The 19,351-nt window shown below is 40.1% G+C and overlaps 1 protein-coding gene across 2 annotated transcripts in view; it reads right to left on the bottom strand.

Moving 5' to 3' along the window:
* Window positions 1-376: 376 nt before the first annotated feature.
* Window positions 377-19,351, bottom strand: part of DPYSL3 (dihydropyrimidinase like 3) — a 264,655-nt gene continuing 245,680 nt past the window's right edge. For both annotated transcript variants that reach the window (XM_073620613.1, XM_073620614.1), the window contains exons 10-14: window positions 17,114-17,255; window positions 16,057-16,227; window positions 13,344-13,523; window positions 6,244-6,406; window positions 377-2,079 (exon numbers count right to left, since the gene is read on the bottom strand). In XM_073620613.1, the coding sequence (XP_073476714.1) occupies window positions 1,991-2,079; window positions 6,244-6,406; window positions 13,344-13,523; window positions 16,057-16,227; window positions 17,114-17,255 (745 nt within the window). In that variant the 3' untranslated portion in view covers window positions 377-1,990. The remainder of the gene's footprint in view (window positions 2,080-6,243; window positions 6,407-13,343; window positions 13,524-16,056; window positions 16,228-17,113; window positions 17,256-19,351) is intronic.

The following is a 19,351-nucleotide window of genomic DNA, read 5'->3' as shown; positions in this document are numbered from 1 at the left end:
TGCGTTTTCTGCAATGTTAGGACTGGTCAATGAAAAAAGGAGGTAAGTCTATTGCTAGAGTTACCATAAACCCTTGTCGTATGGTCTTGTGTATCATTCCAATTATTCATTGGTTTACTTGCCTTTACTGACGTTTATGGGTTGTTGTGCTGTACTTTATGACTGTCATTGTTTTCATAGAATTATACTGTATGATATCAGTGGGCTGGAATAAATCACTGCACACACTAGTGGACAATTTTGCTTTAACTCTTCATGACCAGGCTTATTAAAAACCTTAACACCCAAGCCCGATTTTGAATCTTTGACGTGTAAATAAAACTGTACATAACATCGCAACCACTTGTGTCCAGGTGGATTTTCATTCAGTGGGATATTTCTTTTTTTATTATCAAAGGAAAACTGCCCCAAAATATTATAAAATCGTTTTTTTAAATTTAGCTGTATATTTTTATGCAATTACCATGTACCACCACCAAAAAAACTTGCAAAGTAAATTCTCCTTATGATCGCGGCAATAACATATATGTGTGTGATTGTGTGTGTGTGATTTGTTCTTTGTACCCTTGGTAGGGTCAAGAAACAAAATGTTTTTTTTTTTTAGTCCTACCTAAACACACTGACAATAAATATAAAACAGTTTTGTCTTACCTAAAACACACTGATACTGACACTGTCTGTCAATTACACTGACACACTGCCATTAACTGATATTTACACTGCCACCTACACTGTCACTACCACTGACATCTACACTGCCACTAACACTGACACCTACACTCACTAAGCTAGGTTAAGCATTGAACTAATTCCTCTTTTTTTTTTTCAACAGGCTTTTTTTTATATAGGGGTTTTCAGTGAGGAGGAATAGATAAAATGGGGGGGGGGGGGGACTTTCTAAAACTGGAGCACACAGAATCTGGTGCATCTGTGCATAGTAGCCAATCAACTCACAACTTCAGCTTGTTCAATTAAGTTTTGCCAATAAAACCTAGAAGCTGATTGGTTACTACAGTATGCACAAATGCACTGCATTATATGTGTGACAGTTTTAGTGAATCTCCCCTAATGTATCTTTTCCCCCTCCCTAGCAGAGAAGTCCGTTGTCTCTTCACTTCATAGAGGAGAGACAACACAGGCAGCGGCTTCAGAATGATCGATCACTGTGATAGCCAGAGTCCCGATCGTTAGGAGAGACCTGGGGCTGTCACAGACAGCCCAGTCTCAGTGCTGGGAGTGCATGATTAAGCATGCTCCCAGCACAAAACACAAGGACACATATATGCGGCACCTGGATGTAAAGCCAATTTTCTGGACACCACATATATGTGTTACGGTGTCATAAAGGGGTCAAATATGATCACTGTTTGTTATGTTTATTTTTGTTTGATATAAAAAAGATCTCACAATGTGTGGGTGATTTGCTGTTTTTCCTCTGTTACTTAGAGTTTTGGCAAACATCATATTCTACGGGTTGTCTTCATTTCTAAACCTCATCACACAAACAACAGTTTTTGTGGGACCTCCATTTTATTGCAATTCTTGTATAAAAACAGAAAAGCTTGGTGATAAAGGAAGATCCATCATGTTTCACAACTAACTGTATCCACCAGATATTTGTTTTCAATGCCTTATTTAAAAAAAAAAAAAAAAAAAAAAAAAAAAGAAACAAAACAAAAAACAATATATAAAATAACCACATGAAAATGTAACCTGATCAGCACCCTCTGGTAACTGCCATCATCTGAACTGCATGCACTGGGTTGAAATTAAGGCTATGCAATTATGAAGAAACAAAACAGCAACACTTTTAAAGCTAGGTAGCAAAAAGCATTTGTAAAATGTAAGGCCTGAAGGTTAACAAATCTTCAGATTGGACTTGGTTTCAATTTTATTTTTATTTTTTTTATTTATTTTTTTTATTTTTTGCCTGTCTGAAACACCAATTGTACCATTTTGGTTTTCCCACTCATTTAGGTTTCTTGGCTGTTTAGCTGAGAGATGTTATATTAGAACGTCCACCAGGGGGATTTACGATTCTCCTGCTGCCACGAAGGCCACTATCATCTGACTGATTTCCTGCAAATAGTAATATAAAATGTTAGAAGAAGAAACAATGAAGAGGCAATGTAAGAACATAAAATACCAGAAACACACTGAAAAACGTCCCATATGTATGCAATCAACATAGAATGTCCTTGTTTGCGAGCTATAAAAATGATAATTTCCAGATTTCACCTATATCTCAACCTATCAGTGTAATGGTTTAATTCCATGATTCTTAAAGGGAACCACTGCGTTTCTATGTGTGGAGTGCTGCAAACAATGGGGTGAAGGTCCCAATGAGGTTAAGAAGAAAATTTGAATCCTCATTATACTAAAAGGAATCCTAGAGTCCTAGGTATAGAAGATTTTGGTTACTGCTTTAAGGGTGACAGAGTGACATTTATACTCCTGACCTAAGATTTGTGCACTCTACCCCAGTTGTGTAGCCAGCCTTAGTTTCACACTCAAAAGATCAGATGCCAAAGCTACAGAAGGTACATCGAGGTACCAATAAATATAAAACAGTTTTTTCTTACCTAAAACACACTGATACTAACTGAAACTATCTGTCAATTAGACACACTGCCATTAACTGATATTTACACTGCCACCTACACTGTCACTACTGAAAGCAGAAAGAATCTGCCCATCCACGGTCGTCAATATACAGTACATAGAACTGATAAAAGAGTAGTGCAACAATTGCCCCACTCAATATTATTATCATAATACAACACTATTTCACCAACAAAAGTGTGCAACCTGTGCAGGAGCATCAACAGTGATGTCCAAAGCAGCTAACACCAGCAGGCAGAGCCACAGTATTGGACCTTTAAACCTTATGGATGGGAGTGTTGCCCTTTGAGCCTAGTTAAAGGGAGAAAAATAAAAAATAAAAAAAAAAGTGTGAGCCTGCCCCCCCCAAAATCCATACCAGACCCCTATCTGAGCATGCAGACTGGAGGGCCAGGAAATGGGGGATGAGCATGCCGCGCCCCCCCCCCCCCCCCCAAACCATGTTGTTGAGGACAAGGGCCACTGGGCCAGGGTTGTGGGGGTCTGCAGGCAGGGGACTTATTGGAGCCTAGAAGCCCTTTTAACAATAGGGGGTCCCCAGATACCACATCCTATGTGAATTAGTAAGGTATACTTGGTACCCCTATTCATTCACAAAAATAGTATGTACCCTAGAAATAAAAACACCCAAACTTTTGACAAATCCTTTATAAAAAATACATTTTCTAAATGTCTCAGGGTATACATACATCATCAATCACGCCGTCCAGTGATCCAGGTCCTTGTGAATCATAATGAATGACAGCCATCGACCTGCCCACAAGGAAAAAACCCAATGCCCCCGCCAAGACACCGTTGATCCCATTGCTTCCCTGTCACCAAATGACATTTCCAGTTGCCTCCGCTGCTTAAGTATACAAAGGGGCGGGGTCCCTCGGGTGATGTCATAGACCAAATATGGACATGAACCAGAGATGCCATTTGACGTCAGGGAAGTGACAGAATCAGTCGTGTCTCAGCAGGCATCAATTTTTTTTTTCTTTCAAGCGGTTCATTGGCATCAGTAGACGACGTGATGTACCTTGAGGGAAATTTTTTATATTTTTTTTAATAAAGGACTGTGGGTGGTTTTATTTCTGGGGGACATCTTTACATACACCCCTTACTCATTCATATATGGGGAGCCAGTATTTGGGGGCACCCTAATTGTTAAAAGGGGCTATTCCGATAAGCCCCCCACCTGCAGGACCCCACAACCCCTGGGTCCTTGTCCCAGGGACAAGATGCTTTGCCAGGGAATGTACCCCCCATTTTGAGGGCATGTGGCCTGGTATCGTTTGGGGGGGTTTAGTGTGGTGCTGCACGCTGACCCCCCACCCCTTACTTGTTAGCCCCTCCTGAGAGTCTGGGATTTAGGGGAGCCGCCCACCATTTTTTTGCATTAGATCCTTCTTAAAATGAATACCAGATCCAAATGGCATGGTGTGGATTGTGGAGAAACCCCAACTCTTTTTTTTTTTTTTAAATGTACCGGCTTCTTTGTTTACATTCACTGGCTGACAGCTGAATGAGCAAGGCAAGGATGAGTCACTGGTTGTTAGGATGCTGTCAAGTGCTGGCTCCTTGACAACCAGCATCTCTGAATTTCAGACAGTTCTCTGACAGTTGAAACTGTCACATTTAGGAGTGGTAGGAATACCACTCCTAAATTTTACACTTTCTGCTGCAGTCTGCGGTAAAATAATATCCAAAAAGCGTTTTTTGATGAATTGATAACTGTTCTTGAAAAATAACGTGTTAGTTTACCACTGGTATTCATGCGGTGTTTCACACTTAGTGAAATGAGCCCCCTGTGTTAAGTTCTTTAAGAGGTCATAGGAGAAGAGGCCAATTCATCTCTACTGTCAGATCTTATAGATATTAATAGCTAGAGTCTCTATTGCCAAAACAAATAAAAGCAGAGATCGGAGGCAAGGCTTGCATGGGAGTGATGTCATCGCGCCCTGGCCATTCAAGCAGCTGGAGAGAGCAAACCCAGGAGGAAAACCAGGCAAAGATGGAAGCGCCTGTGCCCAGTGGAGCTGGTGACATCTTAGTGCTGGAGGGCTTTGTTTAACAGGCAAGTCTGCCATAATGTGCCAATATGCAGTGCATACTAGCACATTATGGCATAAACCACCTGAGGGCCTGTTAACTGCTTCAGCCCCAGAAGATTTTACCCCCTTCCTGACCAGAGCATATTTTTGGTAAAAGAAATTGCAATAAGCGTATATTGAATGGTTTGCAAAAAAGTTATAGCATCTGCCAACTATAGGAAAGATTTATGGCATTTTTATAATTTTTTTTTCACTAGTAATGGGGTGATGTGCGATTTTTAGTGGTACTGTGACATTGCGACGGACAGATCAGAGACTTTTGACACTTTTTTGGGACCATTGGCATTTATACAGCGATCAGTGCTATAAAAATGCGCTTATTACTGTGTAAATGTCACTGGCAGGGAAGAGGTTAATACTAGGGGGCGATCAAGGGGTTAACTGTATGTTCTAACTGTGTGGGGATGTGAGTGACTAGGAGAGGAGCCATATCGTTTTTCCTACTTCTTGGAAGAAATTATATGGCTCCTCTCCTCTGACAGCACAGGGATTTGTGTGTTTACACACACACAAACCCCCGTGCTGACGCTCGTGCATGCGATAGCGAGTGGCCGGTGGCGATTGTGCCCGTCAGCCTCGCGCATCGGGTCCCCGGCCGTGCAGCGGGCGCGCGCCCCCTCTGGTGGCCAAAAACGCGTAGAACATACCCGTATGGGATTTCGCCCAGGAGAGCCATTGTGCCGCAGTATATCTGCGTGACACGGTCAGCAAGTGGTTAAAAAAATAAAAAATTTGTGTTTGATACTACTTTTATAATCCCTAATCCATACTGCATTAAATCCATATTTAATTTAAAAGCAAAATTGTGGTGATGCTGCTTGTGGTTGAACAACAACTCCTAGTTTCTCATTTTTTGGGCAGACATCAATGCTGTTCACTTGCAGCACTGATGCACTCCATATGTCTTATGGCTTACAGACTGTGCAGAAAGTCATTGTGCTCTACATGTGATAATAAATGTGAAAAACATATTAAACCCCCATGTACCAAGTCTGTAATATTCTATGCAGCAGTGCTTCGGAACCTTAATTCCTTTACACAGTGCACAGAGTTCGTCTTTGATCCAATTTCCATATGATAAGGCATTTATGCTGTTCACACAGTACACAAGAAATTTCCTAAAAACATTCAACCTTTCTATTGTAAACGTTATCAAACAGACAAATGCAATCTACCATCATCTTTGCAATGTAAAGATATAAACAACTGTTGGTAAGTTTCCTTGACCCAAAACTGCTTGAATTTGCTAGAAAATCACTCTCTATATGGTGAGCATTAGGCCTTACCTCTCACACAGAGGACACTAGGCTTCATTTATTAACTTCTACATTTCAAGTAATTTGTATTGATTATTTGTTAATGCAAAGCAAAATTTAAAATGCAATTAGACATCAGTTATTGCTATTCAGTGTAGCGTTCCTAACAAACTCCTTAACAAAGCAATTTGCTTTGTGCTATTAAATACAACTCCAGGTGTCTTTATACCTAAGATTTAGGTACAGAATGTAGATGACTGTACACTTACCAGCTAGACTAAATGCAGAGTGGTGCAAATTTCGGACTGGTGGGGTCTGCCTTGTTGGAGAACCTTTAGCAGATCCTGCAGGAACACCAGCCTTGGGAGTTGATGACAAATCAAAGACTGGTCCATCATACATACCCCGAGGAACTGCATGTAGCTCTGCAATCTAGTAACAGACAGAATTATATTTCATTATTAAAATGGTACACAGTATAACACATTTGTAAAGTCAACAGCCTTCAACTATTGCTGTTAACTGACAGTACCTACGCATGTGCCTGTTACGGGTGAAAACAGAAATTTGTGGAGAAAATATATACCAGCCAATCAATTCTTCCCCATCACGCATCATCAGAGGAGCCCTCGGACCTGAATCTTCCCCCATCGAGCCATTGGCTAAACATTCTGCACCATAAATTGCGTGCTTGAAAGTGCTCATCACAGTCAATTATATGCTTTCTCTTATTCTTCCAGTGCAGGATGGAAAATTAATGCAAGAATTTCAATAGCTACTTTTTACAGATGTTCATGAGATCATTTTCCCAAAGCCATACAATGTACAATATCTCAAAAAAGTGAGTACACCCCTCACATTTTTGTAAATATTTTATTATATCTTTTCATGGGACAACACTGAACAGTGAAAATGCCCAAATTGGGCCCAATTAGCTATTTTCCCTCCCGGTGTCATGTGGCTCTTTAGTGTTACAAGGTCTCAGGTGTGAATAGGGAGCGGGTGTGTTAAATTTGATGTTATCACTCCCAGTCTCTCATACTGGTCACTGGAAGTTCAACATGGCACTTCATGGCAAAGAACTCTCTGAGGATCTGAAAAAAATAATTGTTGCTCTACATAAGGATAGCCTAGACTATAAGAAGATTGCCAAGACCCTGAGCTGCAGCACGGTGGCCAAGACCATACAGCTGTTTAACAGGACAGGTTCCACTCAGAACAGGCCTCGCCACTGTCAACCAAAGAAGATGAGCACACATGCTCAGCATCATATCCAGAGGTTGTCTTTGGGAAATAGATGTAGGAGTGCTGCCAGCATTGCTGCAGAGATTGAAGGGGCAGGGGGTCAGCCTGTCAGTGCTCAGACCATACGCCACATACTGCATCAAATTGGACTGCATTGCTATCGTCCCAGAAGGAAGCCTCTTCTAAAGATGATGCACAAGAAACCCTCCAAACAGTTTGCTGAAGACAAGCAGACTAAGGATATGTCCTGTGGTCTGACCAAGATAAATTTATTTGGTTCACATGATGTCAAATGTGTGTCGCGGCAACCAGGTGAGGAGTACAAAGACAAGTGTGTCTTGCCTACAGTCAAGCATGGTGGTGGGAGTGTCATGGTCTGGGGCTGCATGAGTGCTGCTGGCACTGGGAAGCTACAGTTAATTATGGGAACCATGAATGCCAACATGTGCTGTGACATACTGAAGCAGAGCATGATCCCCTCCCTTTGGAGACTGGGCTGCAGGGCAGTATTCCAACATGATAATGACCCCAAACAAAGATCTGGGGGTGCATATAGATAATAAGCTGGACTGGATCAAGAACACTGAAGAGCTCTATAGGAAGGGCCAGAGCCGCCTCTTCTTTTTGAGGAGACTGAGGTCCTTTAACATCTGCCAGACTATGCTGAAGATGTTTTAAGAGTCTGTTGTGGCAAGCACTCTCCTGTATGCAGTTGCATGCTGGGGAAGCAGGCTTAGGGTGTCCGACACCAACAGACTCTACAAACTGATTTGCAAGGCCAGTGATGTTGTTGGATTGGAATTGGAGTCTTTTACGGTGTTGGAGAGGAGAATGTTGTTCAAGTTACATTCCATCTGGGACAACTCTTCCCACCCACTCCACAATTTGCTGGTCAGTCTGCGGAGTACCATCAGTGACAGATTGTTACACCCACAATGCACCACAGAGTAACACAGGAAATAATTTTTGCCTGTGGCGATCAAGATATATAAAATTCTTTTCTGTGAGGGCTGGAGGTGAAGATTTAATTCTGGTTGTTTACAATCAGGATTTTGTGTTGTTTTTATAGTATGTTGGTATTGTGTTGGTTATTATCTGGGGTGGTGTAAGAGAAAGTGGTGTATCATTTGTATTTGGTAGTTTGCATTTTATTTTAATCTGTGTTATTTATTCTATGTTGTATTTTAATGTTAATTATGTTTTATTTGTAGTGTAGTTTTAATTTTATTTGGTGTTAATGGCTGTTATTGGTAATTGTGTTGTGTTTTTGCATCTTGTTCAGTCTATTGTTGTGATCTTGTGTTGTCTTTGTTAAGTGTGTCTGTGTCATAACAATTTCCCAATTTCCCTTTGGGATTAATAAGTATTCTGTAAACACACCTCCAAGACGACCACTGCCTTGCTAAGGAAGCTGAGGGTAAAGGTGATGGACTGGCCAAGCATGTCTCCAGACCTAAACCCTATTGAACATCTCTGGGGCATCCTCAAACGGAAGGTGGAGAAGCGCAAGGTCTCTAACATCCACCAGCTCTGTGATGTCATCAGTGAGGAGTGGAAGAGGACTTCAGTGACAACCTGTGAGGCTCTGGTGAACTCCATGCTGAAGAAAGTTAAGGCAGTGCTGGAAAATAATGGTGGCCACACAAAATATTGACATTTTGGGCCCAATTTGGACATTTTCACTTAGGGGTGTACTCACTTTTGTTGCCAGCAGTTTAGACATTAATAGCTGTGTGTTGAATTATTTTGAGGGGACAGCAAATTTACACTTTTATACAAGCTGTACACTCACTACTTTACATTGTAGCAAAGTGTCATTTCTTCAGTGTTGTCACATGAAAAGATATAATAAAATATTTACAAAAATGTGGGAGGTGTACTCACTTTTGTGAGAAACTGTATATTGCCAACATAGTTGCTACTGTGATATTTAAAACAGCATTCTAATATGATGTGAAAGAGATCGAAATCACAGTATAATATACATTTATATGTATAAATCATACAATAATAACACAAATTAAATAAATCTTACATCACAAAGCATAGTGATGGAATATAGAATTATAAAGTATGTCTTCTACTCTAAATAATAACATGCTTAAAAAAAAAGAAAAAAGCCCAATATCAGTGATCTATACAATAACCCTAAGCTACCCTCCAGATTTCAGTTTTCTGTATTCAGGTCAATTATAATTTCTGTGAGTGCTACACTAAACCCATTATCTCACATCTTAGTGAAAGAATCTGTGATAACAAAAGATTTATATGAATAAGGCTCGGTTCACGCTGATACGATTGCAAACATAGCATGTAATTCACACCGCACTCCTGTGCAGATCACATGCGATATCTGTGCGGTGCAGTTTGTATGGCCGAAATCACATCGCATTCTCAGCAAAATGGTGCAGGACCCTTTTTTTGTCCACACTGGAATCAAGGCACATGGGTGTTAAGACCCATGCGATCCGATTCCATAGTTTGCACTGCCTTCTGCAAACCGATTTGGGGGTGTCATTAACTTTATATTGACATCTGCAGTGGTTAGCAGAGCGCAGTGTGAACATCCTGCAATTCTGATGCGGTGCGGGAAGCCGCACAGGAATCACTGTGGTTCTCGTACTGCATAAGTGTGAACCCAGCCTAAAGTGTCATGACATATGGAAGTATACTCCTCATCAGGGAACTGGACCTGCAAGACTTTTTCAAGCGAAATCTTTCTCTAGTAGTGCAGCCAGACCAAATCAAAATGATTACAAATAATTATTTCTTATTACACTATCTGGTCCTAGAGCTTTGCATAACATCAGTTAAAAAAAAACACTATGGCCTCCTGCATAACATCAGTTAAAGAAAAACACTATGGCCTCCTACACATATGTGCTGCAGCACTTAATTATAACTGCATCTGCACTTACCAATTTCTTTCTCCCCCTGCAAAGCCCCACAAATACCGGATGATGTTGATAATAAAATATTGCAGGGGGTGTGGCTATCAGCATTGTCACAGCTGATTCACATCCCTGTGGATTTTCAATTTGTACCTGGCCACACCTAGTCCTGTCCATTGCTTTATGGATTGACAGCACTGCCACTATTGCTAAACCAGCCCCCCCACTCCCACTGTGAACTCCAGTGTCTGAAAGAAGGAGCATATGGGACACAAATATAGAAGAATTTGGCTCAGGCAAAGGAGGCAAATGATTGACTTTAAGAGGCTTGTGCATTGCATGATAACTGCATTAAAAGAGAATTATGGATTCGCCAGCTGACGCTGACCACATTTTTTGGAGCTGCCCACACATTCAAAAATTTTGGACTGATGTCGCGACATGTATTACTGAAGTGATATCAGTACCGATCCCAATGAATGTTAAGGTGTGTTTGCTAGGATTGGTAGATGAAGTTGTAACCTCAAGGGCCATACGAACAATGCTAAATGTTTTTCTATGGTAAGAAAGCCATTCTCTTGGAGTGGAAAAAATCTAAAGCCCCGAGTTTTGCTGCATGGAAAGGCATGGTAAATTCCATGCTTCCGTATTACAAAGCCACATACGAGGCCAGAGGTTGCATGAAAAAATTTGATAGGGTGTGGCAAGCGTGGTTTAAATCCAATAGCACAGTGGGTTAATGGGGGAATAATTTAATGTAATTTAACTTAAGCAAAGTGATATCCTCTGTTGGAAAATAAATGCCAGAAGGTCCTAATCATTTAATGTCAATTACTACATTTGGAAACTAGAGACACTGAATGTTGCAATTCCTGTCACAGGGGAAACAGTGCGTACATATCATGAAAATTGCTGTATAGATTTATGATAATATGTCGGGCTGTGGTTCAAGGGGTGGGGAGGGGGGGGGGAAGATTGTTAGATAGTTGGTCTTTGTTAGATAGACAATAAGGTCATGTTGACCTTTACGGGCACGGTCCTCTGGACGAGCCCATTGTTGTATGATATAAAAAAGAAAAACAACAATAAACAGAATTTTATAAAAAAAAAAAAAAAAAGAGAATTATGGGTTTTGCTTTTATTTCTAATCATACTTACCTAGGTGGATGCAGCATTGGTCTGATGCTGCATCGGTCACCCGCCAGCTCTAACACTGAGAACTGAGCGATCAAACACCACCGATCACTCGGTTTCACAGCTCCCTGAGCAGAGAGCTGGTAACTGACAGTCAGCAGCTCTCTGCTCTGCCCCCCTCCCCCTTCCCATGCTCATTGGAGTGCTGGGCTGTGGAGGGGGCAGGAGAGGCTGAGCTGGGTGCTGATCCAAGCATGTGGGTGAATCTCGACCATATGGTCCCGATTTTGCCTGAGCATGGACTGGCTCTGTGACGTCAGCCTGCTGGCTGCTGAAAACAGGTGACAGGAGTGCAGAACAAGCTACACTCCTGTGATCCACAGGAGAAGTACAGCCAAACGAGCTTTGACTGTACTTTTCCTTTAAGCATTTCTTTTGACGGTCATACAGAAGCCTTTAGAAAAAGTCATACAGGAGCCTTAAAGTAGTTGTAAAAGCTGAAGGTTCTTTACCATTATGCCTTCTATGCATGAAGGTAAAAAACCTTCTGTGTGCTGTCCCCCCCCCCTCCTTAGCCCCCCTAATACTCACCTAAATCCCCTCTCGATTGAGCGATGTGCACAAGAGCCTCAGCTGTCCCGGGTCTCTCTCTCCTCATGGGCTGCGATAGAGCCCCATTGGCTCCCCCTGCTGTCAATCACAGCTAGTGAGCCAATCAAGAGAGAGCAGGGGGCAGGGCCGAGCCACAGCTCAATGTGTCTTATGGATGCATAGAGCAGGGCAAGACAGCGAGCATGCACCAGTGCCCCCATAGATTGCAGCTTGTTATTGGGGCACTGGTCAAGGGGGAGGAGCCAGGAGCGACTTGAGAACAAGAGGATCGGGGCTGCTCTGTGCAAAACCATTAAACAGAGCAGGTGAGTATGAAATGGTTGTTATTTAAAATAAAGAAACAAACCTTTAGAATCACTGTAAGCAAAAAGCTGATTACAGTTCCTGGAAACATTGGTGTTTTCGTTGATGACTGCTACTTGGGTGTCAGGTGGTTTAGTTTATAAATTAACAAGATGCAATTTTAAAATAATAAGAAGTAATGTGATCTGAACTTCCCCATTAATAAAGTACCCCCACAGCACAGGCACTGGGTCTCCCACTGTTCTTTACAAACTTCTGACATCATGCTTATCTTGAATATAAGGTGTGGCCAAATCAGGTGCCAACATCCCAATATATAATATATGGAGTACAAATGGAAAAACAGGACTTTAACACAGAAGTCCAGGCTATTCCTTTCTATGCCTAAACCTTCTCTCACCCCACTTCTAAATCCTGTTCTAACCACCCCTTGAACGCAAGATGCTTATATTTATCTATTCTGAGGGCGCTCTGATCCGGTCACATGATCAGTTCCAAGTGGCAATTTCAGGGGAGACACAATGGATGCCCCATAGCAAACCTATTGGTGACATCACCGCCCAGGCATTGCGGCCATTGTCGGTGCTCTCTCCTCACCCTTGAAGCTGGCTGCTGAGCAGATCACATAACCAGACTGTAGTGCCCTCAGAATTGGTAAGTATAAGCATCTTACTTTCACAGGGTAGTTATAATTTGATTTAGAAGAGGGGCGGGAGCAGGTTTAAGCATAGTTAGCACTGCGCAAACTGTTGGCACTATATAAATCTTGTATAATAATAATAATAATAATAGTTAGGAATGGCTTTTAAATTCCACTTTAAGGGCAATATATGTATATATATATATATATATATATATATATATATATATGAAAATACACAGATATGTAAAAACTTAACTTTTATTTATGCAAAGAAAAAATAGTTTAAATAACAATGGCTGATCAGACAGGAAAGATGTCCACTCTCATAGATACAGTGTTGCATCTATGAGAGTGAATATCTTTCCCATCTGATCAGCCATTGTTTTTTTCAAAAAATGTATTCTTTGGATAAATAAAAGTCAAATACATTTTTAAATATCTATGTATTTTTGTATTGGTGCCCTTAAAGTCATCTTTATCCATCTGTACTCTATATTTTGGTCACCAGCATATTACTTGTCTTTTAACCTCCATGTCTTACCTTAGTCCTGGCTTTGATTCTCTTGTAGACATAGTCAGAGAAAGGAGTACAAGGAACGAAGCGTCCTGTTCCCTGGGTCACATGAAGGGTGCCATCCTCAAACATGATTTTGCCTTGGCAGATGACCACAAGTGGTGCTCCTCGGAGCTCCATGCCTTCAAAGATATTATACTCTGCAGCCTAGAAAACATACCATGGTTTGTTACAGAGGCTTATTCTAAGTTTCCATGAATCCTATGCTATGCACCCACACTTTAATGTACTGCTTCTAGTGCTTATTCTGCAGAAAGTTTAGCTGGTGTCTATAAACTCATATAAAACAGACAATTATATGTTTACAATCATTTTAAAACACAAATGATAAAATAGGTTGAAAGTTGGAGATTTTTTATTTACCATGACTTGGTTGTCATAAGAGTATGATTGTATGATGTTTTCTGGGTCTGACCATGGGTTTGTACAACCAGAATCTTGGTATTGAGGAGATCACCATATACGCTTGTATATAAAATAAGTTTAATCTCTACTGAATAAGAAATGTGCATGCTATGTGTGTGTGAAATATCACAGAGTAAGATCAAAGAAAAATTGGATCACTAACTTTATGAACGTGTTTCTGCTATGCTCTATCTTCAGAAACAAAATGGCCTGCTACACATAATGTACTAATACAAAATCAATTAGGGCCTATTCACTGTGTGTTTTGCCAGTGCAGATGCTTTGCGGTACACTGCAGTGCAGCTTTGCTGCTACTATAATAGCGTGTGCAAACACTCCAACATGGTGTGTTTTACCACAAAGAGTGGATATACGGTAAATTGGCCTTTAAAAATTGCATATGATCCCATGAGCCACTTTCACACACTTTTTTTTATCAGATGAAGTCAATAGTTTGATCTTAACCACTTCAGCTCCAGAAGGTTTTACCCCCTTCATGACCAGGCCATTTTTTGCTATGCACTACTTTAACTGACAATTGTGCTCCATCATGCAAAGCTGTACACAAATGAAATTTATACCATTTTTTCCCCCACAAATAGAGCTTTCTGTTGATGGTATTTGATCAACACTGGCTTGTTTTAAATTTTATATTATATACGAAAAAAGACCAACAATTTTGAAAAAAAAATAAATACATTTTTTACTTTCTGCTATAAAACATATCTCGTAAAAAAATTTAAAAATCTAATCTCTTAAAAAATTTTGGTCAAAACATATTTTGCTACTTGTCTTAGGAAAAAAAATAATCCCAATAAGTGTATATTGATTGGTTTGTGTGAAAGGTTTAGTGACAACAAGTTATGGGATATATACTGGAATTTTTATTTACTTATTTTTTTATACTAGTAATGGCGGCGATCAGAGACTTAAAACAGGACTGCGATAGTGCAGCGGGCAATCTGACACTAATGCTGGGGGGGGGAACTAACTGCCACTTACATCACCAGTGACATTATTACAGTGATCAGTGCTAATAATATGCACTGTCACTGTATTAATGATGTGTACCTAATGTGTTTATGTGTGTACTGTATGCTGCTTTTACTGAGGATCTAGATCTGCTTAGCAGTGAATGAACAATCAATAAGATCCCCTTTCACTGAACACAGCTCTGTGTTGTTTATATTCAAAGAGCTGTGTTCGGTGAAGCTCAGAGCTGATCACCGTTTCAACCATTGCCCAGGACCCGGTGATCGGCCTGTGCTGTGACTAATCACAGCACAGTCGGGCGGACATGCGCGCCCCCTACCCTGGAAATGCAGAATCACATATATATATATATATATATATATATATATATATATATATATATATATATATGTGTAATTCTGCACACAGTGGTTGCCCTGTACCAGTAAATCTACAAGAGGTGGTCAGCAACTGGTTAAAGGCCACATGACTACAAACAATTAGAAGAAAAGCCAAGAAACTTTGTAAAAAAAACGTGCTATGAAGGGTCAGTCCATGCCAAACTTATATTTAAGTTTTTATCAGATGTTAGAGAGTTTAACCATTAGACAGTTTCATATCGCTCCTGAGTTCCTGGGATTGCACACCTGCTGTATCCAATATAACGGGGCCCCACTTTTGTTGGATTTTGTATTTATTTTATAGCATGGAGATTGCTCTGGGAGGTGGAGAAAAAAAAAAACTGTTGGGTTGGAACCCCCAAAACTCCCAGGTGGTAGGACAAAGACTCAGAAAATATGACAAAGAGATCTCATTGTTAAAGAATACAAGATTTAGAAGCCAGGAGCTGACATATCCCACCAGCCTCCATCTGACAAAAAAAAATTTTGGGGGTAGACGGAGGCTTAAAAGTACAAAAAAAAAATGTAAAATGTATTCTGAGCTGCAATAGCTCTAGTGATTTTCATTTTTCTTCTTTATTTTATATATTATATGTATATATATTTTTAAATAAATGCCTTTTGTTTTATTACTCTTTGAATATTATGTCATATAACAATACTGTCCAATAATGAGGTGTTGGCATATTCACTTTCATTATCTGGCCCTGACATTGTTGGCTTTTCACCCTCTCTGCTGGACAGATCCAAAGGATGTTGTCATCCAATTAGATCACCGATGTTCACCACCTTAGAAGCCAACTCTATAATGATGCTCTAATTCATCCTGTGTTCTGTAGCTACAGGTCATACATTCTTCCTATCAAATATCCTATCTTCTGCACATTTCAAGTTTGACTTACAGATTGATGACTTTTGGCAGAAACGATTTTTACTGCATCGGGATCCCAGATAACCAGGTCACTATCTGATCCCACAGCTATTCTCCCTTTCCTGGGGTAGAGGTTGAAGATCTTGGCAGCATTGGTACTGGTGACAGCAACAAATTGGTTTTCATCCATTTTGCCTGAAGCCTAAAGGGAAAAAATGTAATTATTTTCTAATTCAACTGTGGACCAACTTCTATTTGCATCACTGAGAAGTTGTAACCAGCAGTCTGGTGTGCCATTAAATGATTCAGTATAACTCTCGTTAAGGTCCCAAGCCAAGCAAAAAATGCTAAGGTGCATACACAGACTAAGATCCTTAGAAGGAGTTTTTAGACTTGTAAATTTTTTGCTATATCTATCCCTGTTGAGATATTCTCCCACCTCCTGTGCCTGAGAAAGGAGAATGGGAATTTCCCCCACATCAGCACAGACAGGAATAAGCTTTCTGTATCTCTTTAGGGGGGATTTCCTATAATTTTCTGACCACTTGATCTCTTCTAGAGAAAGTAAATCCCTTAAGGGGATATTCACATTGGCTTACTAGTAATTCCCAGAATAGTAAGGAATACCTAGTTACTTAATCAGGTGGAAAAAAGACACAAGCCCATCCAGTTTAACACACAGGAAAAAAAAAAAAAAAAAAAACATACACAAATCGAAACCTCCATATACTCAATTCTATACCCACAGTTGATCCAGAGGAAGGCAAAAACCCCAATAAAGCATGATCCAATTTGCTCCATATCAGATGCAATGGGGTTGATTTACTAAAACTGGAGTCTGCAAAAAATCTGGTGCAGCTCTTAATAGAAAGTAATCGGCTTCCAAGTTCTTTTTTGATAAAGCTTAATTGAACAAGCTGAAGTTAGAAGCTGATTGGCTACCATGCACAGCTGCACCAGATTTTGAATTCTCCAGTTTTAGTAAATCAACCAAATAAACAATTGAAAAAAAATCATAAAAACTGGAAAATTTGGAATATGGATTGTACCATATTGGTCAAGTGCAGAAGCACATTATGGATCCTTACCACTGCCTTGTCCCAGATGACAGACATTCTTTCTTCAACACCATTTGTTCCCTCAGGGATTAGGGTGAAATTATCCTTTCCAACTGCCTTCTGAGCAGTGCTGAAAACAGTGTGAGCACTGCCAGTTACCTGCAAGTCACCGCTGTAAAAAAAAAAAGTTAGGTACTTTCGTTTTTTTTTTATTTAAAAACATTTAACATTTTTAACAAAATACAATATGGTGAATATTTGCTTTAAATAACAATTATGATCATTAAATGATCATAATATTTCTTACTATAGTCAGTCGCATCCATCATACCCTACGGCCAACTTGGGGTGAAGTACTATGTGGTTTTGGTCCCCTGCACATGGGCAGATACCTCATGTACCCATATTGTTTCACTTGGTCATTTTGAACCTCAACTGTTCTAGCACAACAAGGTTAGGTGCTATATCCAGTGTTTGTTATCCCAGCGTATAGCGTTTGTTATCCCAACACTTCCTGATATGTGCCTGCTGTACCATGTACTTGTGTGAGACAGTACCCTGTTCTATTTGTATTGCTTCCTTTATGTAAAATTCCTGGTGTTCCTGCCAGTCCCTCTGCTCTCCTATTAAAAACTGACCACACTAAGCAGGAGAGCACACTGTGGTCAGTTCTGTGGCTATGCTGGGAACTCAGTGTACTCTTCTCCAATGATCATACTTGTCCTGACAAGCCCCCTGCACAGCCATTCACTGGGAAGCCCAAAGTGCTGCTGCTGCTTTTGCTCCCCCAGCTCTTATGCAGCTAATAGAGGGAATGTGATCTCTTATAAAAAAGGAAAAGCTGTATTCTTAATTTTGTTTTATAGCTATATAAAAATGTTTTGCCTTTTATTTCTATTTTAAACTGAATGGGTTGTTTTAAAAGGTGATTGTTTACAATCACTTTAGGTATCAGGAAATAACTTGCTTACAGTTTAGGAAGTATGATGTTGCTTTGAAATTAATTATAAAATGTATTACTCCTGCTTACAAGCATTTTAAAGACATAGTGGGTTTGCCATTAGGTACAATAAGCCTGTGGGTATAGGCACCAGAGGAAAAGTAGATGTTTTTCCCTTGGTTGTTATGCGCACCAACACAAACATTCCTGTTGGTGCACTTTTCACACATAAGCTTTATTTAGATTTATTTAAAATAAAAGACATTTTCCAAGAGACAATCAGAATCCTCCTGTACTACTTTAAAAGTTTATTCATTGCACATTGGCCACTGATTGACCAAACATTGCTCCACAGTATATTAAAGATTCACTATCATCACACTCACCAAATTATAAATGTGGTTATGCGTGCAAGCTTGGCCATAGTCATTTTTGTAAGTATTTATTATCTGATTGCAGTAAAAGCCAGTTATCACTTTCATACATTTGTTCTTTCAAAGAGTAAATGAACACTGCAAACTGCTAAAGGAAAATCGTTATGGGACATCTGGACTGGAATTAAAGTGATACTATCTGAATTAGAACTAAAGTGATGCTCGGTAAACTGGATTTAAATTGATAGTTATTCTGACATAATTCAATATGACGTTTGACACGGGTATACTGAATACACCTAATGTATTAGGAAAGTTTTTAATGTTCATGTTTTGAGTCAATTAGTGTAAATTGGGTAGAACGTGGGAAATTCAATGGCCCCCATTGGTGCAAATAGTGAGATAGCTCACAGTGCTTAGCTTGAATGGCCTACTTGCATAGTGACATTTTAGAGACAGGGCAAACCAGTGGCACTCTGGAAAGCACTCTGTAACTGACTTGTTACCAGAAGGGGTATAGAAAGCACACAACGTGGAACCCAGTGCCCACGGGTCACTTCCAGGCTGTCCCTGGAATGTCCAGTATAGTATGGAAAGCACCTAATGTGCTAACCAGTTCCTGATGGTCACTTCTATACTGTCCCTGCAATGTCCAGTCTAGTGGGATCTTGGTACAGCACTCCAAAGCAAGGCAGAGGAAAAGCCATCTGGATAACCCCAAATAGAAACCAATTCAAGCAGCAATGTGGCAAACAATCTTGATTGATGAAAAAAAAATTGAAGACTCAAAAGAAAAAAAGCTAGCAAAAATGGTTAGACTTTTTCCAGCAGAGCACTAGAAAAGATGTGCATTCTCCTAGGACACTAGCAAAAGACTGAAGCATGCTAGGAAGAGGAATGAATATCCTGAGCTGGCCTAAAGATTTTTTGTTTATCAGTGTCCATTCCTCCTGT

The sequence above is a fragment of the Aquarana catesbeiana genome, linkage group LG03 (assembly GCF_042186555.1).
Source record: "Aquarana catesbeiana isolate 2022-GZ linkage group LG03, ASM4218655v1, whole genome shotgun sequence".
In the NCBI taxonomy this organism is placed as follows: domain Eukaryota; kingdom Metazoa; phylum Chordata; class Amphibia; order Anura; family Ranidae; genus Aquarana; species Aquarana catesbeiana.
This window is presented reverse-complemented; position numbering and strand designations above follow the sequence as displayed.